General features: G+C 40.8%; 1 protein-coding gene across 12 annotated transcripts in view; it reads left to right on the top strand.

Annotated features, from left to right (window-relative positions):
* The window catches only part of tacc2 (transforming, acidic coiled-coil containing protein 2), a 130,298-nt gene that overhangs the window by 24,197 nt on the left and 80,475 nt on the right, over positions 1-25,626 (top strand). For all 12 annotated transcript variants that reach the window (XM_041788690.1, XM_041788699.1, XM_041788698.1 and 9 more), the window contains 3 exons: positions 11,288-11,532; positions 14,297-14,404; positions 19,286-24,523. In XM_041788690.1, coding sequence (XP_041644624.1) covers positions 11,288-11,532; positions 14,297-14,404; positions 19,286-24,523 — 5,591 coding nt within the window. The remainder of the gene's footprint in view (positions 1-11,287; positions 11,533-14,296; positions 14,405-19,285; positions 24,524-25,626) is intronic.

The raw sequence follows: 25,626 nt of genomic DNA, 5'->3' as shown, positions 1-25,626 counted from the left end.
GACAATTAGGGATCCACAGCCACAGTAAACATAAAAAACAGGACTTTCAGTTGATACATTGCACAAAACAGAACAAAAACTCCATAGTAAAAAAATGGTTTTAGATTTTAATTTAATTTTTATTTTTGCACAGTTAAAAATATAAACCACTAATAAGAATAAGAGATATTGCACAGTGCAGGGAGAACTCTGAGAGCTTATTTGATGCCCCCAACTTAAGAAATGCTAAAATATCACAGAATTAGCAAAAAACGGTTGACATACAGAAAATAAATGAGCACTTATGCATGTTAACTGTTGTAACGTCCCTTAAATGGTAAAATCTGTTGCTCAGTGGGGGTGTAGATGTTGCACAATAAGAGGCAGAGAATGGAAGAGAGAGATAAAAAAAATTAAGATAAGTAGACAAACACTGGCATTACATTTGACATTGTCTTCAGAATCATTTACAGGTAAAAACTTCTCTACGGTCAGACCTTTAACTTGGATCAGGTGCAGCCATTTCTCCTCAGGTTACCTTGTGCATCCATCAGATGTTGACTCTTTGGTCTTGTTTGCTAATGAAACGGTTTAAAGGCCAAACTAGCATGTTTGGATTCCAGGTTGTAACGGCTTTAACTGTGAAGAAGTCTGACGGGGGCAGTTCTCCTGTGAGGCTCTGTATAAATAAAGTTGAATCTGTTGTGACTCGGTGTGTATGTAAGAGCCTGTTTCTGCTCCAACACCGCCCTCTCTGTGTTTACAGCTGTCATGTGTAAAGCATTAAAGTTGTGTTAGCGCATGGGCCCCAACACATTGAATTAAAAGCAAGAAATGCTGGCTCACTGTTTGACAAGCAGCAGTTTCCATGCGGCCTCAGCTTTCTTTCTGTTTTGTTCCTGTTGGTTAATTAATAACAGGCGTTTCTTTCTGTGCATGCGGGTCAGACTAACTGAAACAAGGTTAAGCTTTTCCACCTCACTGAGCAATTACGCCCTTAAACAATGGCTGATACATTAGTGATTGAGGGGTGGTTGTAAACTTGGACATGCGAGGCCAGCTGGTGTGCTGCTTTGTTTTCTTTGAGTTGATCTGAGAAGTAAATGTGGCATTAGACAGGAAACAGGAAACCCACAACCATCAACCTCATCTCATGATATACGTGTTCATCTGTGCATACAGGACTGTCAAGGTGTATTTTATCGAGTGTTTGAGAACACAGTATCAGGAAGATCACATGCATTCAGTGTGACACTGACTTGCAGCAGTGCTTTTCTGGGCTTCTTTCAGTTTGTTCATCTTTAATGTTTTATGTTCTTTTGTTTTTCCCTAGAAAATTGGTGGCAAGGTTTTTTGTGCGAAAAAGAGTGCATCAGGAGTTAAAATTAGTACATTTAAAAATAACCAGCATGGCTTCAGCTTTGCAGACTGAGTAGAGGAGAGACAACATTTCTGACCTTCATTCTTAATAGATTTGGAGGCCCAGTACAGTTAATATTTTTTAGCTACTTCAACCCCTCATAACGACCAAAGGTTACATTCCCCTGTGAGATATAGAACTACTGAACAGTGAAAGTGCAGTGAAGACGAAGGGCTGGGTGGTTTCTGTGGTTGGTAAAAATCTTATTTCTTTAAGGGCGTAGGTGCTTCCTTTTTTATAAACCTTTAGGATGCATGATATTAATGGTGTGATGTGGTATCAGCAGATATTAACTTAATAAGTAAATTATAAATAAGTCCAATATCAGTCCCACTCTGATGCATTTCAGAAAAGAAACTCTGCTGAGTTGGAGATATGCAGCATGTCTATTTTCAGTAAATGGATCTGAACAGCCGGAAAAACTTGCAAACTTATCCGGGCAACTTTGAAATACAGCACAATGCACAGATGATCATAAATCATCACCCTAACAACATCATGTCTCATCCTGTGGTGCAAGCAAAATGTCATCAGGAGACAACTTGGTCAGAAGCAATGAAATTATGGAATCATGTTCAAAATTCACTGTACTGTACAGCCAGAGCTTGGCACAGCTGGTGTTTGTGGAAATTACGGGTCGTGGGGGGGGGGGGGGGTCACCAGCAGTCATTTGGCGACGCTGGTCACCAGTCCATCGCAGGGCTGACATACAGAGACAGATAAGCAGGCGCGCTCACACTCCTTTTACGGCCAATTTAGAGTCACCAGTGAACCTAACTAGCAAGTCTTTTTTGCTGGTGAGAGGAAGCCGGAGTACCGGGAGAGAACCCGCGCATGCACAGGGAGAACATGCAAACTTCACACTGAAAGGCCCTGACCAGCCAACCAGATACCTTCTTGCTGTGAGGCAATGGCACTAACCCCAGCCAGGTTAGTGTACAGAGGTCAAATTGGTGTGTGAAATAAATGTTATTGGCTATTGGGAACTGTGAAAAATTAAAATGATTGTACATGGTCATGAAACCAAAAAAGGATATTTGGTATAGCTCCTAAGAAGCTACAGGATGCTACAAAATTACTTTGATCGTACAGTAGGGAAGGGTGTCGTGACCATCAGTGTAGTGCAGGGTATGTGCAGATACAAAGATAATCCACTTATTTTTTAGTCTCCATTAGAGCCTGACTGATTGATTGGTGGGCTGATTAATCAAGCCAATTATAGCGTATCACAGATTACAACATTGGCCAATATGCAGCCGATATATGAACTTTTTGGTGCGCAGGATTCTGTCGCTCTACTCCTGTGTGTCCCTGCTGAACTCAGCCTGAGTGCCCTCCCCCTCACACACAAGAGTGCAGCAGCAGCTCTCCCCAACTCAGTGTTGCCAACTTAGCAACTTTGTCGCTATATTTAGCGAGTTTTCAGACCCCTCTAGTGACTCTTTTTCAAAAAAGTGGCTAGTGACAAATCTAGCGACTTTTTCTGGTGTTACTAGAGAGTTTTGGAGGCTGACGTGAAAGCACGTATCGTCGTTGCTCTTCTCAGTGAGCAGCAGGTGCTGCCGTGGGCCCCTCCCCGTCCCTAAGCACTCACAGGCAGCCCAGTCCTCGCGCAGCAGTCCCTCTCAGCTGCAGTCGGACTCAGTCGGCTGCAGCAAAGAGGGGTTAGACCAGAGAAACGGCGAGAGAAACTGCATTTTTTTTTTTTACTCCATGGTAAGCTGTGACTTTATAAAACGATGTAACACTACACTTTAGTGCCCCATGACAATAACGTCCTTGTGGAAACTGTTAGGGCACGTCAAGGAGAGCATGCTACTTTCTTCACGTACGTTTTGGAGAGCGTATTAATGGGTTTTAATGTCATCTAAGTTGCATCTTTGTGAAATAAACAATGATAAATGCAACTGTTAATTCACATGTCTACCATTATCTAATATAAGACTATTATCAGGGGTTTTAACGTCGTCTCAGTTGCATCTTTGTGAAATAAACAAAGATAAATGCAACTGTGAATTCACGTCCACATTTGTGTTCATGTACAGTATATATCCTGTGTATGTCAATGTTCTTATTTCATATATTGGCCGATATATTGGTTATCGGCCAATATATCGGATATCGGCTTTTTTTTTAGCCCTCAATACCTATCAGTATTGGCATCGACCCCAAAATATCCCATATCGGTCGGGCTCTAGTCTCCATAGAGTGAAACCAGTTCTCAGTTGCCTCTGATTCACATCCTTTAGCATTTTTTTCTTTCAAAGGATGGCAATGGCATGTCCAGCATTACTTTGCCTCTAATTGGATAGTGCTTGTTGTTTCCTTTGTTGGCTAGTTGGGTAAGAATATCATGGTTTCAGGGTAAGCCAATCAGAGGCAGAAAGGGCAGGCACTGTGCTGCTCTCTGGGATGTCTACAGACGTGAATGGAGCTGGTGGCTTTACTCTCTATCCACTTATTTTCATAATGGTCCTTCCTGCTTCAAGTCAGCCAGCAGAAGCTGGTGGTCAGTGGGAAAATACAAAGGGCCTATTTGTTGGTGCACTAATTATGTAACAACAGTCCATAGCACAAGCTGTTTATCCTGTTCTGTGTGGGTCACTAAAAAGATGTGGGGCATGAATTAAGAGTACATTTACTTCTGCTGGGACCAGGGGCAGAGTGCACTGGCTGGTTGTAACTTAGGTCGTCCTTGTCTCCTACATCTGATGTAGCTATGACAAACTTCTAGGCTCAGCTTTACAGCAAGTGCACAAAGTATGGCATAGAACAGTTTTAGCTACATTTGGTCTAATGATGGGTGTTCTCGTTAGTTTTTTAAACATACTAGCAGGGACCCAAGTAAGTCAGCACAAGCAAGCAAATAGCAACAATGCAGAATAACATACCCTTAGGAGACAGGAACCTTGAGCAAAACTTGACGTTTATGTGGACAACCATCAGCCATGACTGGTTGCTTTAAGACAGAGAAATTTATGAGCATTGTTCATTCATGTCTGTGAGAGTAAAAAGATCCTCCATCTGTGCCGAATACGTCACACAAAGGAAGCTCTTTGTAGTGGTGACACAGGTGAGGTCAGTGACTCAGAGGCTCCTCAGTGTACAGACAGCTGAACATACGCCTTCAGTTTCTGTGTCCAGGAAGTATTGCCTTGAAGGTGAAACTAGAGCAAGGAATGGCTTTTTTAAACCCAGTTAAATTTAGTTTGGCTTATTTATTGAAAAACATGCCAGAGGGGAAATCTGCACACAATTTTGACTTTTGGGCTAAAAGCCACAACAAAGTCCACAGGCTGAGATAAATACTGCAAAAGTTTAGAGCTCACAGTGAAAAATGCTAAAAAATGGCAGCAGCCTGTGGACTTTAGTGTTTTTTAGCCCAGTCGATTAGGTGTGCAGGTATTTCCTCCAGGACTGTCACACCCAAGAGTCACTTTTAGAAGCTGTAAAACCGTGGTTTTCAACCTTTTTTTTTTTTTTTTCCTTTGAGCCCCTCGTACTTGTATCAAAGAACCTGTAAGCCCCCCAGGACCGGCGCAAAGAAATAGTGACACACTGTGGTCGAAATTTACATCAATTACAATCCTTTTTTGTTTAAATTCAAACAAAATAGCCCTAAACACAAACCTTCTTACTCTAAGACTGTTGTGTGAATTCTTGTGTTATATCTAGGGCTGGGTATTCTCACTGATTGCCTGAATCAATTCAATGCTGATTCACAAGGTTCTGATTTGATTCAACTTGATTTGTGATTTGATACATGAAGGAATATTTTGGTTACAAAACCTATTTTGCGTCAACATTGAAGAAATGATCAGACAAAAAAAGTTGGAAATAGTACAAAGAGCATTCCAACCTGATACATTCTTAAAAATATCAAAGTTTTCATTTAAACACACTGAACCCAGCGAAATCGCCGGCTATGCAGTAGCACATGTGTTGTCAACAGTAAAGGGAACTGTTTGAATGTTCTCTGTGAAGTAAATTATGATCGGAAGCTTATCTTTTTGCAGATATACAGTTGGATTTTGGTGTTTGTGTCCCTTTAATATTTATTCAGAGCTTTGACACTACAAATCCACGTTGCTTAATCCATGATAATAGGACTTTATAGGATCCTTTTTATGATATAAAACTTGGCAATCTTGCCAGCTGTCCTCCATCCTGACACCGTAAGTAAAAGACATCAATTTCCCATCAACCTGCCGGCCAATCATAATGCTCAAAATTCTTCTTGTATTGTTTTGTTGGTGATAGTGACCTATCAGGGCAACCAAAGTTTAACAAGGGAGAAAATAGTTAAGAAAAAATAGTCCTCTATTTCCCAAATAATGGAAAGAAGACATCTGGGCTCCTAAAATGGGATTAATGAGCATTTTACACACTGGAATACCAAAAGACCCCAAATAAGAATTTGCTTTATGGCGATAAATGATACTGATAGTTTCTGTTGTAGTGATAGTTGCAGAAAGTTGCTGTTTATTGTCCTTATAAGCCAAGCCTGTAGGAACTAAATAAAGATGTGAAAAGGCTTGTTCAGTGTTGATCTGGGTGTGATTTTTATAAAGTTCCATGAGATTTGATTTCTGTTTTGTCCTTTAACTTGTCTTTCTAGTCATACAACTTTTAATACAGTCATCTGACATCTTAGTCCAGGTGCTTGTGCTTGAAAGGGTTGAGAGTCTACAGGCATTTTAGAATAGAAAATACAGGTGGAACAAAAAAAAAAAAGCTGAAACTGGCTTTGGGTTCTAATTTGACCCTGGACTAGAAGTATTTACATGATATTTTACGTCTCTGTTGTACATCTTGTATGTGGCCTTTCTTTGGTCCAGCTCACCTGTGTCTTTATAGTTTTTAAAAAATGCAGCCTGATGCCCTGTTTTAAGTTTTGAAGAGCCTTCAGTGGGGCCAAGCTGCCAGGCACCACCGTGTATGTTTTCAGCCAGAGATTTGTCACTTATTGTGAGTCCAAGTTAAAGCTGTAGTAAGCAATTTATTTTTAGTGTCATATGCCCACAAAAACAACACAACCTGTCAGGGTCTTGTTATTGAAGCCATCTAACAGAATAACACACTTCTGCAACGCCTCCTCGTGCTGCAGTCCCACTTGAGGAAAACGAGCAAGGGAGGATGCTTCATCCAATGAGGAGGCTAGTACTCGCAGCCAATCATGGCTCAGGTCAGAGGGAGCGTTCCTATTGGCCACTGTAGTCGGTGCGCTTCCAATTGCGAAGTTACCGGCAGTGTTCGGTCCTGTGTGGAATTTGTTCATGCTGAGACGAAGTGTTTTCTTACCTGTGATTTGGCCATTGATTTCAGTGGAAAAACGCAGCAAAATCACTTCACGAGAGCTTTGCCATCGTCAGTATTCGACCTAGTGGACATGCACATTTGTGAGGAGGTATGTGAGAAGAGGGGTGGAGCTATGGAGCTCAAACAGGGAGAAGAACAGGAAGGGAGGGGGGTAGAGTGGATTCTACATGGCCCTTATGGAATGTTACATACTCAAGCCTTAAATCGCTTGTTAAATAAACAGAAATAAATGTTAATACAGTTAAACTGATAATTGTTTCTCAGTATAAGTCCATGATGTATACTTACACTGAAGTATATAATTTTAACAAGGTGTAATTGACACAAATATGATGGTGTCATCTTCATAGAGAGTAATTTTTTTGTATTTTTTGTACTGCAACCGGTTATTTTTCGGTAAATAACAAAAATATAGGTAAAAATTGATCCTTGATGAACCCCATTATGGATTACAACCTTTTGACCATGATTCAGAGAACAGTTTCTTCTACTTAGAACCAAACATCACAAGGGATATCCAATTTATATACTTTTAAGCGCATAATAGCATGGTAAAGTCCATTTAATAAGTAAAATGTGAAGATGGTATATCTGTTTAATAAGCTGTTTAATAAGTCAGTATGCCTTAAAGCTGTCACAGAGTTTAGAGATTCTAACAAAAATTGTTGATTCTGCTAGAGAAAATTGTATTTAAAAGATTCAGATTTCTTTGATCTGTTGTTCTGTTTCCAAAGTTATATTAACTAAAAACTCAACAGTGCTGTAAATGCCTGAATAATGTCCTTGTCGTTCTAAGAGCTTCTTTAGTTCCTGCTTGTCATGGTGGTAACCTCTGCCTGTGTGCAGCCATGCTGTCTACTACTGAGTGTTAAATAATGAATGAACAGATTCATTTCTGAATCTCAGCACTGAACAGCTTCACCACAGCAAGGTTTAATCTTTCTTTACTCGCAGTTAGATAAGCTTGTCTACTAAATATCTACAAACAAGAATGCTTTAGTTGAATCTCTGCCATGATCTAGATGCACAAAATAGTTGTACCATAGCTGAAGGGTTGTTTGTATCTATTAAAACGCACATTTTTCCTGTACCTGCAGATTTCCTCTGTTTTTACCTGAGTCAGTGAAATTAGGGAAATGTTCCCTTGTGTGAAGTGGAGAAGCACGTGAGAGAGAAAAGTCATCACACAGCAGATTCACTGCTGAGTGTCGAGTGTTTTGAGGTCTGTGTTGCTGCAACATGATTCCAGAGGCGAGTGTTGTGGTTTTAGGCTGTGGTTAACTCCGTCAGCCAGATGGGGAGAGAGAGAGAGAGAGAGAGAGAGAGAGAGAGAGGAATAACAGCCAAGGGAAGCTCTTTATGTTCTCTCTGCAACTGAGATTGCAAAAAAAGATTTCTATTTTTACTAGAGTCTAATAGGGTAGGTACGTGGCTTAAATTTGGTACAAATAATTTGGAAAATTCTTAAACAGTAAAAGCAAACTATAGAGCCAGATGATACACTGATTTTGTCAGGCAGTGGAGATTTAGGAAAAGAAATAGCAAGATTTTCTTTTGGACTTCGTTGCTTTTATACCAAAGTGAAAGCCTTGTGAGACACTTGTAAAAAAATGGTGCACCTTTTACTGAAAAGTGTTAAGTGTTCTCAAACTGAAGGACAAAAAAAATCCTGCTGACTTGTAATTATTTATTATTATACCACTTACTCTGAATGGTTTAAATAGAAATAGAAATTGAACAAACATTTGATCCAAGCTCTAAAATTTTTCATCTGACACCGGTCCAGTGGAAGAGATGACGGACATTTAAACACAAATGCAGAAATGAGCAATATTCCTCTGATGGTGTTCTCTAACTCACATTGAGACAGTAGCATTAATTACAATCTGTTTGCTAAGCAGATGAAAATGTTCAGACCCTGAGTGTTTATAGATAAACTACATCCTGCACTTTCTAAGACAAGTTTTTAGCTTTCAGTCAAACCCCAAAAGAGAAATCCAGTTTACATATGTTAAATGTTTTCAATTTAATCAAAGCAAAACCTCTTTTTGTCTTTTTTCATTGTTTGTTTTAGATATTTTGTTTTAAGGATAAAGAAAAATGAAGTGACTACATTGTGCAGGGTCACCTGACACGCCACATAGCCTGTTTTGTTTATCCATTGCATGGATATGTTTGTCTTTCATCAGGGAAACCTCCCAGTCAAAGCATTTAGGGAGGGCAGGACTTTCAGAAAAATCTTGGGAGGTGATTGGGTGAACGTTCTGTCTATCACATTCATAATGGGCCAATCAGAGCAACAAGACAAAATGAGGCAGTAGATCTGCAGTAGTCCTGTAGTAATCTGAGCTCAGCAGACATGCACTGTTGTTGTTTACAATTGATGGAGCGTGGCTCTTTGCTCTTGTTTTAATAATGAAATATGGTCCAGCTCTGATAAAACTGCTGCTAAACTATAGCTACTTTCACACTGCCTCTCTTTTCCGTGTCTGTTACACCTTCGTTTCACAACGCCATTCTGTATGAAAGCGACCGCTCCGCAATGGGGGTCGATCTCGCCCCACCTCCGATCCGGATCGAGAGGTAGCATCAGAGCCGTAACAGACTTTTCCACAACGAGTGTGAAAGGACGTAAAGGCATTCTGCAACGGCGAGTGTGCGCTGCTGTCCCCATAAACAGGAGATTTAAAATCCAGCGTGGTTTAATCGAGCGGCATTTCATCAGAGAAAACAACAGGGAGATAAAACAAAGAATAACGTGGATTAACTGGAGAGACTGCGAGGTTAGAGAGCTGATCACACTCTGTACAGGAGAGGAGAGAGCAGACACATCTCTGCTCACAGCAGCTTCTGAAAAGTTCCATGATGTGTTCAAGCGAGCTCAGAAGTTTCCGACCTCTGACGTAAATACGTGCACTGTGACACTGCTTAAAGTCGGACCTCCAACTCAGAAACATGGAGGAAAAAAAGTCTATTGGATCTAATCGATCAGAATGAATGTTCATGTTAATTCCCCATATTTCATTTAGAAATACAAAGTTTTGAACTGTGAATTGTGTGAATTGCTCGTTGCGGTACAGAGACGGGCATTCCTTTTCACCTTTATTGCGGAATCTCTGTAAAAACGGCTTATAGCGACATTCAAGCTAACCGCCTCACTGGCGGCAGCGACTAATAGCAGCTTCAGCACGACTTAATCCTTCCTAAAGCTTCCGCCTCATTCTCCTCAAATATCACTGATTGGTCAAATCTGATTTCAGACCTGGCTCAATCGTTTCAAACTTGAGCTTTGAGAGATCGATCTGCCTGATGACAGACATAGAATCTGGACAATCCATATATTTTGAAAGTTAAATGCAGTGATTAATGCATTACAATGAGGAGTTAACTAGCGTAGTTCCAGATTAAGAAAATCCTTGGACATTTTAAAAATTTGGATGAGGAGAACAATTTATGTCAACATATCTCAATTTCAGTAAAGTTAGAATTTCAAGGCAGCTTGAACACATACTTCTCCAAGTTAAAATGAGATATTTTTTACTCTTTGATCATTGTTGTCCACTGAATACCGTTCCTGTAGTCTAACTGGGTCTTTGATACTTAATGCTGTATATTTGACTACATAGAACAAATGTGCGATTCTGTTCAAATCGAACGTCTCAGTTCCATACTGGAGCTTTGTTAGATAACATTTCAAATAATGTAAATATAAATGATGCTTTTGTCCAAAGCGATGTACATCTGAGATTAAGAACAACACAAAAAAGATCTCGACAGGAGGAAACAACTTGAGTAAGTGCCATAAAGGGCTTAAAGTCTGAGCAGACACAGGTGCTGCCATGCAGAGCTACAGGTATTGCACATAGAGAATGTGCAGGGTTTTTATCAAACAGTTTTAAAGTGAAGTGACACTTTATGTTCATTATATTCAGATTTGTTCATAACGTTATTGTCAGAGATCAAGGAACACTGTTGACTCAAGATAAAGACAATATATCAGGACTGAAGCGTCATACACACAGCCAAGCCTGACAATGATTAAACCTCACGTCAGCCGTCAGAGTCAAGTAGGACTGGTTTGTCTTAAATGATTATTCTTACTCTCTGTGTTGAATTTTTTTCACACCCTGGGAAAATAATAACAGTAGACCTCCTTGTTGTATTTAAAATGCGGCAGTATTGTGAACTTTGAGTGTTTTTCTGTCAGAAAAGCGGTTATGTGATGCTTTAGGGAGAACAAAGCTGCATGGATTGGTTGTGTACTGTGCATGGAATAAATTAAAGACTATATTGTTGGAAGCAATCATTTTAATCCCTATATATTTAGAAATAAGCAGACTAAGAGGCCATATTGAAGAGGAATACTTTGATTGAGATGAGCTGTGTATTTCTCTTTGCTTCAAGGTGTAACGTATGGGTGGAGTTAATTGTTTGTAATGTTGGCTGTGATTATTAAGTCATGTTTTCACACAACTTGCTCAAACCTGTTTAAATCCTCACTCTGTCATGGATCACCCTGCAGAGGATTCAACTTTTAGCTTGCTAAATTTCTCTTTGGATGTCTCACAGGGTAACGCTCAGGCCGATGATTTAACAAGGACAGACGACAGAGCGCCGCTGACTAAAAAGTCAGTCAGCCAGCAGAGTCTGCCGTCTGCACCGGTGCTCCCAGAAGTCCCAGTGATCACCGGAGTGGAGGAAAGCCAAGGAGGAGCTGGAGACACATCGGACAGAGAGGAGCTGGAGTTTCCTCATGACCTGCTGCCCAGTTTAGACTTCGGCTCCGAGTTCAACATCTGGGAGTCCTCGCTGGGGTGAGTTTAGACGTCACATACACTGGAATGAACACAGCAGAATACACAGTCATGCAGGCATAACCAGCGTCAGGAGAGAGGGAAACGTGCTTATTCTTTGTTTTTGAAAGAGTCATAACACCTCTGTGTAATAAAAACTATACTAAACTTATTTACTACATTAAAAGTGAAAAAGTACTTATTCTTACTTGTACTAAAAACTGCCCTTTGATGGCATTTCACACATTTTCTCTGATATTGTCCCATTTATTTGAGTTGGCAGCAAGTTAAGAAGGCAGCAAATCTGCAATAGAAGAAAATAGATCATTCTCCTCTTATACAAGCTAAAAGCCTGTTTTAAAAAAGGAGTAGATATTGATTTTAAAGGGTGTTAAAGGGAGGATTAGTCATCAAAACTAGAAGGACAACTTCTGGGTTGTCTTTTACAGTTTTGATGTGATGTGAATTAATGTTGTTTGTTTACCTAAATATAACACAACTGGAGAAAAGCCATGTTTCTTTGGGGGGAGAAAATGCTCTTTTTGCACCTTACAGAGTTCTATGTAACTTAATATTTGCATAATAAAAACTAACAGAAAGTTAAGTTAGAATTTCTTTTTCAACTTTTTATCACAGCAAATGTGGAAAAATGATGCACACTCACTGTATAAGTTATGTTGGAGGAATTATCCTCTATCTTTACCTTTTCTGTTGAAGTTTCCAAGATGGTAGGATAGCTACTTTAGAATAGCATCCAATTTCAGCCACTTCAACGAAGGTCAGCTAAGGACCACAAGGTCTAAGATGATTACATCAGAAAATACGTAAATAACAGTGTCAATAAATAGTTTACAGGTCAGTTGAAATGACAGCTACCACATCTCAATCGGTTTTACTCAGAGGTTCCCAGTAACAACAACCTGAAGGCATTAAACATGGTGTCTGCAGGGTCTTAAAAAATATCAACAGTTGATAAATCCATTTAGTGAAACTTTTGTCTTTTAAAAAATAATAAAAGTCTTAAAATGCTGAATAAAAAGTTATTAAATTTGTAGTTGTTTTCCGTTTTAGATTTGATCACACCTGATATTCTTATAGAACTGTGTCAGGTCTGAAAAATTCTGCCGTAAGGGGCATTTTCATTTGCTTATTTCAACTCTTATTTCTACCGCCATGTGATGTTTGATCCAAATGTCTCACTATCTAATAAAAGTTAGGCTTTTAATTTGGTAGCAAACATGAGCAGTGTTGTTGCAATGTTTGTCATCATTGTGTTTTTTTAGCTTTAGGGCAACACTCTGATAAAAAAAAAAATGAAAATGATAATCAATGATATGTCTTATGGCTTGATAAACTTCCTGCAAAGTGGCAAAAGAAAAGAAATGACAAGTACTGATTACCTGTTCAGGTATGGTTTGAATTATTTTTCTCCAAATGGATTTGCCAATTTGTCTTGACTTTAGGTCACTTTTACTGAAGGTAATCTCAAAAGCAAAAAAACTTCTTACTTCAGTGTACATTTATTACTTTCTTAGTCTGGCTGTATAGATTTCAGACTAAACTCAACTTTTATTATTTAAACCTAAATCTGTGCTCTTGCTATATTTTTTTAACTGCAGTTCAAAACTTGTAAATAAGTGTTTCTAGATTGTGGTACAACCTCTTTTTGATTGTTTATAAGGATGCACAATATTGAATTTTTGCCGATATCCGATATGCTGATATTTGCTTTTTAGACCTAAATCTTCAGTCCTTAAAACACACTTTAAGGTTTAAAGAATGAGGATAAATGAAGAAAGATTTTAACTGACGCAAGTCTGTTGGCCCAGCCTAAAGCTCCAGTAACTTGTACATATATATGGCCAATATTTAAAGTCAATATATGCTGATATTCACAGAAAAATAGATGTTAATATCGGCTGAATTTTGATATCTGCTTATACTGATATCAGGCTGATAATACCAGGCATCCTTAACTGTTTAATTTAAAAGTCTGACCTTTTACTGTCACCTCTTTTTGGTATCAAGCTAAGGTCTTTTTTCTAATAGTCTGATCTCAAAATACTCCAAAAAAATTTGTTTTGCATACTACAGTAAGAAATACTACCAAAATTTTCTTTTTATGCTATTATACACCATTTTTATCTTGCAGTTGGCACAAAATAAATATGCAACTTTATTGTTGTAATGGGTGAGAAATTGAAGGTGCGATTGCGTGATAAAATCTATGAGGAGTGTCTTGAAAAAAGGTCTTAAAAGTATTAAATGTAATATCAGATTTTCTGCATAAACCCTGTTACAGTAAACTCACTAAGGTTGGTTAATAATGGTCATTGCCTTCCTTTCACCTGAGTCTCCCAGAGGAAACACAAGACTCTTTGCCTGACTCTGATGGTCTTGGAGCCGACCTTAACAATGTTCTTCAGGCTGTTTTTATACTTAATAGATGAACCATTAAACCAGGAAATGAAGGAAAAAGATACAAGGCTTTCAATAAATAAACAAAAAAGGTCATGTAAAATAATTTTAAAGTTAAAAGAGTTGTTGACAAGTTGATAAGAGTCTCAGTTCCCAGATATCTGTATGAATCAATAGTCTGTACATCCTCACCATGAATGACACTGGCTTTATGCTCAGTTTTAATAATGTTTTGGATACTCATGTGTGCTCTATGACTGTAGGAGAGCACATTTGTAGAAATTATTCAGTTGAGGTGAAGCTACTCAGGTTTTTATTTGTTTATATTTTTCTATATGTCTGGATGCATGTGTTTTTCTGAAAGCAGAGCACAGACTGATTCAGGTGGGAGAAAATGTGAGCAGGTGAACCCCCTGCTGGACGGTCTGCAGCATCACAGTGAAGCCAGACGACCACAGTTGGTTCTAGAAACAAGGTAGACTCAGCATGATGGGGATTATCAGAGTGTGCTGTGGCTGAGTGCTACAACAAGCCAGTATCAAGATATGAGCATGGAGTGTGACAAAAAAGATGACACCGTGGCTGGATGTTTCTAACTGGTGCTTGAATTAGATGGAAATCTTTGTCTGTTTGACTGAGATCAAGGTTTGGTCTTGTTTTTTCAGTGCTTTTGGGGAAAAGTCTGCAGCTTCAGGCTGAGTGTTGGCACTGATTTTTCTGAGTCTTTAACACAAAAGCATGCCATGGCATAATTTTAGTGTAAAAAGCCTATGTAAACTCTCCCTTGGTAGGAATTTCAACAGAGGAAAAGGGACAAATAAAGAGTTAAACATAATATTTGAGGAGCATGTGCTCGTTTCCTCTAAATAACAAAAGCTAAATGAACCAGCTGAAGGAGAGCCAGGTGAGATACCAGCAATACAGGCAGGTACATGAGGTGTGCAGGGAACATGTGGTGAGGCCTGAGGCTTTATAAAGAATTTACTGACATATTAAATTCAGGGATGGAAATTATAAGTTTGTTTCCTAGTAGAATGATGAACCTTCTGTCATAAATGTTGCTGCATTTGATAGAAAAATAGAAAAAGACCTTAACAGAGCACATGTAGAGAAACACAAATGGCTCTGCAGGCTATCTTATCACTAAATAATAGCTGTGGATCAATACACTTAGTGGGGCTTACATCTTAAGATGGTCCCACTGCATTATCCTTCACTTCCAGATAAGTGTAGAGCAGTGACTCAGCAGTGGCAACCAACTGGAACAAATCTGGTCTTAAAGTCATAGACATTCACTCAGACACTCTAACACCAGGGTGCCTGCTGCTCACTTTAAGCTGTCTTTTGCAGGCATAGATTTTCCTGTTTCTCTTGTGGCAACTTTTTGTAAAATCATGGGTAAAGATATGTCGTTTTTTTGTATTTAATACTGTCGAACATTTAAAAAACACATAGCCAGGCCTGCCCCCAGAAAGCCTGGGTCCTGAAGAGCCCCAAAACACTTTGATGAATGCAGTTCAGGAACAATGTGTTCCCATCTCTATGGCAAACAACCCCCTAAAACAAAGCCATGCCTGCTTAATATTGCTGGGGTAGCTCAGTTCTGTTTTCTTTGAGGCCTGAGATGAGAAGAAATAGAAAGAAACTGTATAATTTGTTAATCAAAATTATGTATCTCTGCTGTTTGCTTTCCTGTGAACCCTTAACCTTACACTAAAAACCTCTGGTCCAAATCTTTCCGTTCATCTTTTCAGTTTTTGGTGTTGTGTCCTTCTGCTACAGACGGAAAAATTCATTTTTATTCCCATGAATCTCCACTCAGTAGCCCATCATGACCAAGCAAAAACATAATTTAAGAAATTTTAGAAAATTAATTAAAAATAAAAAAAGGAATATCACACTGATGTAAGTATTCATACCCTTTGCAAAAACACTTGAAATTAAGCTTAAATGCCTCCTGTTTCTCTTGATCATTGCTGAGATGTTTCTACACCTTGATTGGAGTCCACCTGTGGTAAATCAAATTGATTGGACAATTGATTAATTGGACCTTTCTATAGAAGGCTTCACAGCTGACAATGCACATCAGAGCAAAACAATCCATAAGGTCAAAGGAACTGCCTGCAGAGCTCAGAGACAGGATTGTTCAAGGTACAGATCCGGGGAAGGCTACAAAAATAATTCTGTTGCCCTGAACGTTCTCAAGAGCGCAGTAACCTCTATAATTCTCAAACTGGGACTCCTTCAAGAGCTAGTCAACCTCCTAAACTGAGCATTCAGAGGAGAAAGGCCTTCATCAGAGAGGTGACCAAGAACACGATGGTCACTTTGACTGAGCGCCAGCGATCCTTTGCGGAGATGGGACAAAGATCCAGAAGGCTTAATGGCAGAATGGCTGGACAGAAGCCTCTCCTTAATGTAAAACACTAACACTAAGAACTCTCAAACTGTGAGAAACAAGATTCTTTGATATGGTGAAACCAAGATTGAACTGTTTAGCCTCAATTCTAAACATTATGTCTGGAGGAAACCAGGCACCGCTCATCACCTTCCCAGTACCATCCCAACAGTGAAGCACGGTGGTGGCAGCATCATGCTGGGGGGGCTGTAATTGCTGCCAAAGGTGCTTCAACTAAGTACTGAGTAAACGGTCTGAATACTTATGCTAATGTGATATTTCATGTTTCTTTTTTTTTCAGTTTTAATGAATTTGCTAAAATTTAAAAATTCTGTTTTCACTTTGTCATGATGGGTTACTAAGAGTAGATCAATCAGAGAAAAAATATTTAAATATCGTGGTGTCAGGCTGCAACATAAAGCAGCTGAAAAAATAAATGAAGGAGATCTGAATACTTTCTGTATGCACTGTGAACACGTGCCACCTCGACAAAGAACAGCAGTCTTATTAAGTTTGTTTTCTAACAAAAATGTGGACTGCATTCAAGGCGAAACAACACAGAGAAAGAGCTGCAGTTCAACATGACATTTAAGACAACATTCTTCAGACTGGATCTATCAGCTCATCTTTGTCTGATCAGTAGCATTCCTGGAAAACATTTACCTCCTTTCAGTGCTGAAAAGTATCTGAAGTTATTTTTGGGTTTAGAAGTTCTGTGGAAAGTTGCAGTCTCTTCTCCTCATGTGCAGGTCATGGCATGGCAATGAGGTCTGACATTATGAGTAATATTCTTCAGTTCAATAGACCCTCTCATATTGTCTACACAGAAAAAAGCCAGATTCCATTAAAAAGAGCAGGACTTTAAATTTTGAAAGAGGCTTCATTTTAAGGAGTCAACTAGAAATAAGATAGGCATTTTTAGCACTGATAAGAATGATGAGTATTCAGATTAAAATAATACATAGTTATTGCAGATAAACCTTACCATGTGTTTGCTTACCTTTGTGGGCTCCCCATAAGTTTTCCACTTGCAATGAAAGTATCAAAGTAATGGCAGCCTTTGGTGCTATTTCATTGTTCCTTTCTTAACATAGCCAAGTTGTCTGCATGATCATTAACAGCATTATTCTTTGAACAGTTGAACAGTTGGCTAAACTTCCTTAAGGGAATTGGTTCTCAACTGGTGGGTAGGGGACCCAAAAGTGGGTCACAAAGCTGTTGTCAGTGGGTCGTAGGAATTGGCAGTAATGATATATCTTGGGTCATTTGATAATAGCCACAGTATTAGTGTTACAGTAGTGGTACTACTGTCATGAAGACAGTGTTTTTTAGGTGTCAGGTGATTGGCAAACATTCCATCTATCACATTCATGACAGGCCAATCAGAGCCAAAAGACAATGAGGTAGTCGAAAAATGCAGCTCCAGTACTAACCTGAGCTCTACAGACTATTGCTTCCGTAGTTTATGAACAGTGGAGCTTGGTGGTGGATAAAACCCATGCTGTTGCCTGTCAGGAGATGTGCAAAAACATCTTCTCTTCTAAGAGAAGCTTTCAGTGTGGCTCTGTGTTATTACTTTAATAAAGAAACATAGCCCAGTTCTGATAAAACTGACACTATGCTATAGCAACATCTGAGCTAAACGCTACACTAGCAGCAGCCATTGCTATCGGCTTTCAGTACAACTAGACCTCACCCTTAATTACTGCCTTGTTCTCCTAAAATGATGCTGACTGGTCAGGTCCATTTTTTGACCTGGCACAATCGCTGCCAGATGGGTTTTCCTGATGACATACATGAAATCTGGCCATACATGCAACATGCAGGAAACAGGGCAGACATTGCACAATGAAATGGATACAGTAATGCAGAAGCATCGAAAAGCATAACCTGTACGATGAAATATATGTGCTTCATCAACATCCTCTCAAGATAAGGTTCTTGCCTCCCGGTACCCTTGTAAAGCAGATGGATTTGCCAGACTCCATCTCTGTCATCAGGCAAATCCATCTAGAAAAGCCAATCAGCAAGGTTTATGCAGAACCAAAAATGTTTGGACCAATCAGCATCATTTGAGGAGAATGGGGTGGTAGCTATGGGTGGGGATTAGTTGGACTTGAAGCTGTTTGCAATGGCTGCCTCCAGTGTGGTGTTGAGCTGGGATATAGCTGTAGTATAGTGTCAGTTTTACCAGAACTTGACCATGTTTCTGCATGAAATAAAGAATAAAAACAACCCTAAAAGATTTTCTCTTCTGCTGACCAGCATTGGCATGAGATTGTGAGTTACAAGTGGAGTGATTTGCTTGGAGATAGCCACAGCAGCAGTTTGTCAGAATTGTACCACATTTTCTATTAAAGCAAGAGCTGAGAACAACACTGAAAGCTTTTCATGACGGAAAAGATGTTTTTGCTCTTCTCCCGGTCAGCACTGGCAATGGGTTTGTAATCATTATGGGTGGGGTTTGCTGGTGTATCCACTGGCTGCTGCTGTGGTAGAAAAGTGGAAGTTTAATAAGAACTGGACCACAATACATCCATGCAGAGATATTTGACACAGTCGATCTGGTTTGTCAGGTTAGTCTTCCAGAATATGACAGTAAAAACCGTCCTATTGTTCCTTAGATAACTCGCTTTTTAAACTGGTTTGTTTTGCCTGTCTCTTTGTCTAGTCATTTGTTTTTCATTCAATAAGTTTGAGTCATTGAAAAGTATAAAAATTTGCTTCAAGATTTGTCATTGAGTAGTCCGGTCCTGAGGCTAGACCAGTTGAGAACCACTGTTGTAGGGTAATGCGTATTCAAGACGAGGTTGTGTGTGGTGTGAGCATATCTCAGAATGCAGTGTGCAAGCATGGGTCTCTGCTCTGCTAATGTCAGCGCTCTGCGGCATCATGGAATGACCAGCTGTCTGTCTGCAAGTCCAGACTCTTAACTTTGTCACCCTGCCCTCATCTCAGGCCTCATGACAGCGACCCAGTTCTCACAGATGTCCAGCCATCACCTTGGCCCTCTGCCACACCCCACCCGGATGTCGGACCCTTCACCCCACCCACATCTGTGCTCCTAGACCAGGAACTCCAAAAGGCCTTACAGGAATGTGAGGAGCAAATGGCCTCCCTGGGGAGAGTTAATCCCACAGAGGCCTCCAGCACCAAGTCTGAGAGAGTTCACGCTGAAGGGAAGAAAACCGGAGAAGTGATGGTTAATAGGTCCACTGAGTCATCGTCGCTGCCTCCAGTCGTAGTCCAGCCGGGACGTAGCAACAAGAGCACAAACGGAAACAGTGAGGCAGCAAACAGGCACACAGATACAGTTGTGTTTAGTTTCAGGAATTATATTCTGGGAACTGAGAGTAGTGACGGGGCAGCTGGGACTGAGAGGGAAATAAAAGCAACACAGAGCCTAGATACATGTTCAGGGATTAAGACGGAAAAAGAAACAGAGAGAGAAGAGCAGAAGGAGACACCTACGCATGCACAAGTAGAAAGAGCAGCATTTAAAGGGACGCTAAAAGATGACTCGTTTTCTGAGTGGAGGGCTGATTTAAAAGAGAAATGTGTTGATTCAAAGGCAGCTGCAGAGGAAAATGATAGTTTTAAAGTGGTAGGGGAGAAAGACAGAGAGATAAGAGAGAGGAAGACAGAAAGTCAGAGCGATGAGGCTCAGAAAGAGGAACCTTGGAAGGAAGTTGATTCACTTAAAGGTTCATCAGAGAGAAGTAGTCTTTTAAAGGGTAGAGATGCATTAGCAGAGGTGCAGGAGGAGGATGGAGCGTCAAAAACAGACAAAATGAATACACAGCAGGCCGAGCAGGACAAAAAGGCAAAAAAGAAAGAGAAAAGGAAGCAAAGGAAGAAGAAAAAAATGTCAGATCAGAGAGAAATGCAGCCTGAAAGTGATTTACAGGCACAAGCAGACACTGAAGCAGTGATTTGTGGGCAACAGCCTGATAATGGATTCGACTACAAGCAACAGCTGAGTCCTGAGGGGAAAGTCAGCTCCAGCCCTCCGCTTTCATCCTCTCATAGCAGGCAGGATTGTGTTACCGACTCGGCCTGTTCTCCTGCGCCCATGCCGGCTTTTTCACCGGGGGCTCATCAGTCAGATAACCACAAGCATACAGACGCCCCATGTGGCACGCATCACTGTGCAGACATTAGCCGGCATGCAACCGGAGATGTCACCAATAACCAAAGCACATGCACAACAAATGTCCAAACTGCAGTTATCAATCCTGCTGCTGCTGATAAGAGATCAGTTACACAAACACATGAGGCTATAGTTACCTCAGAGGAGAGTCAGAGCCCACTCTCCCACAGCAGAACTTGTGTGGGAGAGAGCGGCGTGCAGAGTGCCCTTGAAGAGGCTTTAGTGGTGGTTGCTGCGTTGCCACTGACAACACCCACGATGCCAGAAGTGGTAGAAAGCGAGGGAGAGAGAGAAAGCGTGAGGCGTGATTCAGTGGAGAGAGTAGAAGGGATAGAAAAGTGCCTCAGCCCGGCAGATCCAGAAAAAGAAGGACCCCTGCACAGCCTCTCGTTAATCTGTTCACAAGAAAAATGCTCAAAAGAGAAACAGGCTGCATGTGAGGAAAGCTGCAGCAGCAAAATGCCACAAAACTCGACAGAGAGTGACATGAAGGGACTGAAGGAGACGTTCATTCGCAGTGCAGACACAGAAATCTCACGAGCAGAAGAGGAGCCACTCCGCTCAGAAGCTTGCATCAATACCTCTCCCCTTGGGCTACTTACTCCTCGTGATAGTCAGGATCACATTGCTGCAGGAGCAGAGGGAGAGGAAGGAGGGTTGGATAAAGAGTACAGTTCATTCAGCCAGCCAGGAGGCTCTGCTCGCGGGGTGTCATCAGCTGAGACTGAGCTGTGTCCGCCCACCAATGTTGCCGAGTCACAGCTGAAATCACAGAGCTGGAGGGAGCCGGTTGCTACCATCTCTGAAAGCATCTGCACCGAACGGGACCGTCTCTCTGGCTCCTGGCAAGAGCGGTGTGTCGCAGCAATTTCACCTCTCTCTACTCAGCCTGAACAAGTCTCCAGCAACTCAAACAGAGGGGATATAAATGGACAAAAACAGGATTTTGGTCTGGAAGAAGCACTTTCTTTAGGGCGTGATAGCACCACAGAAACAGAGAGCCAAGTTTTTCCTTCACCGCAGCCTTCGACATCTTTGACTGAGCAACAAGCGAGCAAAAATCAACAGGTAGAACCGAAAAGTAGCAAAACAGAAGGTGCAAGGGAAGTTCACTCTCAGACAGAGAGCAACAGTGGCAGCCCCAGAGTGCATGCATGTGACAGCAGAGGACGCAACCTCAGGGTTCATTTTGAGGACACGGTGAAGGAAGGGAGCAGCTCCTCTGTAGATTTAAAAAACATGGATTATGCCTTTTTGCCTCCAGTGATGGTGCACGAGAGTTTGCACCATCCTGTCGTTGAAGCCAGCTACACTTTCCCAGAATTCCTCAGCTTGAAGACACAAGACTGTCAATCAAAAGCAGCTCCTACCAAGGATGAACCAGCAAAATGGAGCAACAACGCCAACTTGGACGCTCAAAAGGATCAATCAGGTGACAAAAAGTTGGAGACGAACACTCTGGAGACCGAAACCGGCACAGAACAGATTTCATGTCCTGACAAGAAGAACCAGGCTGATAATAAAGAATGCTTGGACCTTTCACAAGCAACAGGAGATGCTATTTCTGAGGCTGATGGGCAAACAGTTGAACATGCAAAAGTGACAAAGGGAATAGAGGTGAGAACAGGAGGAGATAAGTTACAGAACAAGTCTCAGGTAGAGTCATCTTTAACTGGTGATGCTGCTAAAGAAAATGAAGGTAAGCAGCACCCTCTTGCCTCGTTGTCTGTGCTTCTGCCTGAAAATGCTACATGTGACGTTTCTATTGAGCTACATGTTGGGCAGCCTTCTTCAAAACTTGAAACTGTGACCTCTCTTCAAACGAAGCCTGATAAACTCAGCTCCACAAAATCAGATCAAACGCCTCCTTCTAGACCTGTCACCACAGACCCAACCGGTGAATTTAAAACAACGGATGAATCAGCGGCTTCAATAGCAGCCTCTGACAAGTCAATTCCTGCCATCGAGCACTGTGCCAGTAATCCTGCTTTTGTGCCGCGGCCTCCTTGCCCCATGTTGAGTCACTGGGAGTTCATTAGAGACGGTGATATCGCTCCTTCTGAGCAGACGGAGAGTGGCGCTGCCAGCAGTGATGGCACCAAAGTCTCTGGAGAAATTAACGATGATAGTGACGGAAAACAGAGACTGGATAATGTTAAAGAAGATGAGATTTGTGTGGAAATGGAGGATGGAAATGATGCTACAAAATCTGCTGTGAATCATGTGAATGTTTCATGTTCAAAGGAGGAAAATGCACCTCCTCTGATTCAGCCTTCTGGTGCAGACTCCATTGGCAAACCTGCGATCTGTGAACCATCCATTAATCATGAGCTCATTAACATCAGCTGCCCACTCAGCCTTGGTACAAACGATGGAATTAAACAGAACAAAGAGAAACAAAACATGGATTATCAGACCTCTATGATGTCTGAGAGGAAGGAGGAACAAGTTGAAAAGGATAATCGGAAGGAAACAGAAGACAGCAGCAAGATGCAAACAGGAAACAAAGGCATAACACAACAGAGTAATGAGGCAGATAAAGAGCCTGTAGAGGATGCTGGTGACTTGCAGCCACCACATAAACATAAAACACAAAACGCTGAATCACCAATAAAGGAAGATGGAGATGGGAAGAGTGGCAAAGCATCAAAATGCCAGATAGAGATGTCTTCTTCATCCTCTGACAGACCTGCAGGGTCAGCTGAAGACACTAAAACAGCTAAGATAAAGCCCGATCAGACTCAGTCACAGCCTGGACTAGATCCAAGCTGTTTTCCCCAGCAGCAGCAGTGTCCAGCATCTAAACAGGCCACAAAGGAGTTGTCAGATGTCTGTTTACAGCATGCAGAAAGGACTAATAGTGAGGTCAGACTGGCGGAAGAAGACGTAGAAAAGGAAGGGTTTGTGGGGGGTTTGTGTCAGTCAGGGAGAAGGGATGACTTGACAGATGTTGACAGCAGCAGCAATAAGCAAGTGATGGATTTAGGGAAAGGTGTAAGAGAGGAAGGGCAGACCGCAGCAGTGCTTGACAGGGTTTATGTGCCGTCTCACCATGGCAGTGATTTAAATGTGAGTGGAAGGGCTGCTGAGAAGAATGAGCTAGGAAGTTCTCAACTAGGTGAGACCAAAAGCACTGATGATGAGCAGACTGTTTCTACAACAAGCAATCTGAGCAGTAAAGGTCAGCAAAAAAGCACTTTTTCATCCATCTGTCAGACCTCAAAGAACACTGCCCTATCTGTTGAGTCTTCATCTCACAGACATGAGACTTCACCTTTCCAAACTCCTGTTTTATCAAAGGTCAGCGACATTCACGCACAAGTTCCTTCAAGTGCAGACCAAAAACTGCCTCCAGAAACAGCAGAAAAACATCATACGGCTGAGCAAAACCAGAGCAGTGAAGCTAAAGAGTGTAAAATTCAGGATTCAAAGTGTGAACATCTTGAGCTACAAAGCTTAGCAACACAAAGAAGCACAGTAGCAGAAGCAGCCATAAAAGGCCCTGATGTAGAGGAGATTACAAAAGAGGATAAAGAGGCTTTGGAAAGAGAGAAAGCAAGCAGCCAGGGGACGGAGCAAAGTGGGATAAAGGCAATAAACAATGACGCAGCAAAGAAGGAGGAGGAAAGTAGTGGATCAGTTAAAGAGTCAAATGTGAGTGAAAGTGAGCTGACACAGAGCAGCAATGCTAACACAGAGGGGAGAAATCATCCTTCTGACAACACAGAAAAAGACCGGTATACATCAAGTAAGATTGAGGCTCCATCTGAAGTTTCCTCAAAGTGCCTGGATGATTCTGACATGACCCTTCTTGCAGAAAAACCACATAATGAGGTGTTAGTGCCCCAGGAAAATAGTGTGGCAGACCCTGTTGTTACTGCTTCTGAGTGTGAAAGATCGGCTGCCCCCGTTCCTCCTGGTGATCTAGTGTCTGTGAACAAAGAGAGTCCGACTGCTGCTCAGGAGCCAGAGACAAACTGGATCAGAGCTCTGAAAGAAGCTGCATCCCGTTCTCAGAGTGAACAAGAGAACACAGAGAAGTCAAGGTAAACACAAAAGCATGGCAGTGTTTGACAACAGGACTATGTCAGAAAAATACTTAACAGCCAGACTACTCAATTAGAGGTGTTGGGGCCAGGTTAGGCCCCCTAGCTCATTTTTAGTGGCCCTTTAAGTGGACTCAGAATGCTTAGAGATGATCAACACAAGTTTATTTATTTATTTAATCATTTTTCCCACCTCACTTTGTTGTGATTGTCGTTGCGGTTATCCACTCCAGCATCTCAATGCACACATTTTAGCACCAGTGATGAAATGGTTACTGGTATTAAAAACAACGGTGATAAAGTTCCCCTTAGCTTATCATACATTCAAATTTTAATCATCAATCAAACTGTGAGCAATAACCGTGGATTAATATCACAGTAAATGTCCAGACAGCTTGCTCCAGAGATTTGTGTACTGAAATTAATGGTGAAAAAAGCACACGGGTTTACTCTGGCTTACGCCTCGTTTCCAGATTTATATGTTATTGATTAGAACTGGGCAGTTAATTGCAAATTAGATTAAATCACAATATGGCCTGCTGTAATATTCAAATCACAGAAGTTGCAGTATTTCTTTAACATGACATTTGTGTCAAAATACCGGTTCAAAACCTTTTTTGCAGCCAAGATGTTATGCATTACATATCATCCAACAACTCAGGTGCCATTATTTTAGAATAGTCTACAAAAAAAAACCTACTGTCTTTATTTTTGTAAGATTTTTTTCTGATTAAATATGAGAGTCCATACAGTTTAATACAGTAATTCATGTCCAATTTCAGCACAATTAGATATATTTTTAAAAATTGTTCAGTCTTAGTTCAATATTGTGTTGATTGTAATGTAGAATGATTTATTGCATGTGTTTGTTGGAAAATACATAAAATAGGGAACTTAATAAATAATTGCATACCAAATCGCAGTACCATTATTGGGGAAAAAAAATCGCAATTAGATTATTTTCTCATATTGTTCAGCCCTATTATTGATATGTCTGTAAATATACGGATGATGCCCTCTAGGGTCCAAAGCAGGGAGGTGCACTTTTTTAAGTATGCATATAAAGCTGATAAACTATCTGTACTCGTTGGGGAGAAAATAGT

Source organism: Cheilinus undulatus, linkage group 6 (genome assembly GCF_018320785.1).
Source record: "Cheilinus undulatus linkage group 6, ASM1832078v1, whole genome shotgun sequence".
Taxonomy (NCBI): Eukaryota; Metazoa; Chordata; class Actinopteri; order Labriformes; family Labridae; genus Cheilinus; species Cheilinus undulatus.
Note: the sequence above shows the minus strand (reverse complement) of the source record. Positions and strands in the feature narration are given on the sequence as shown.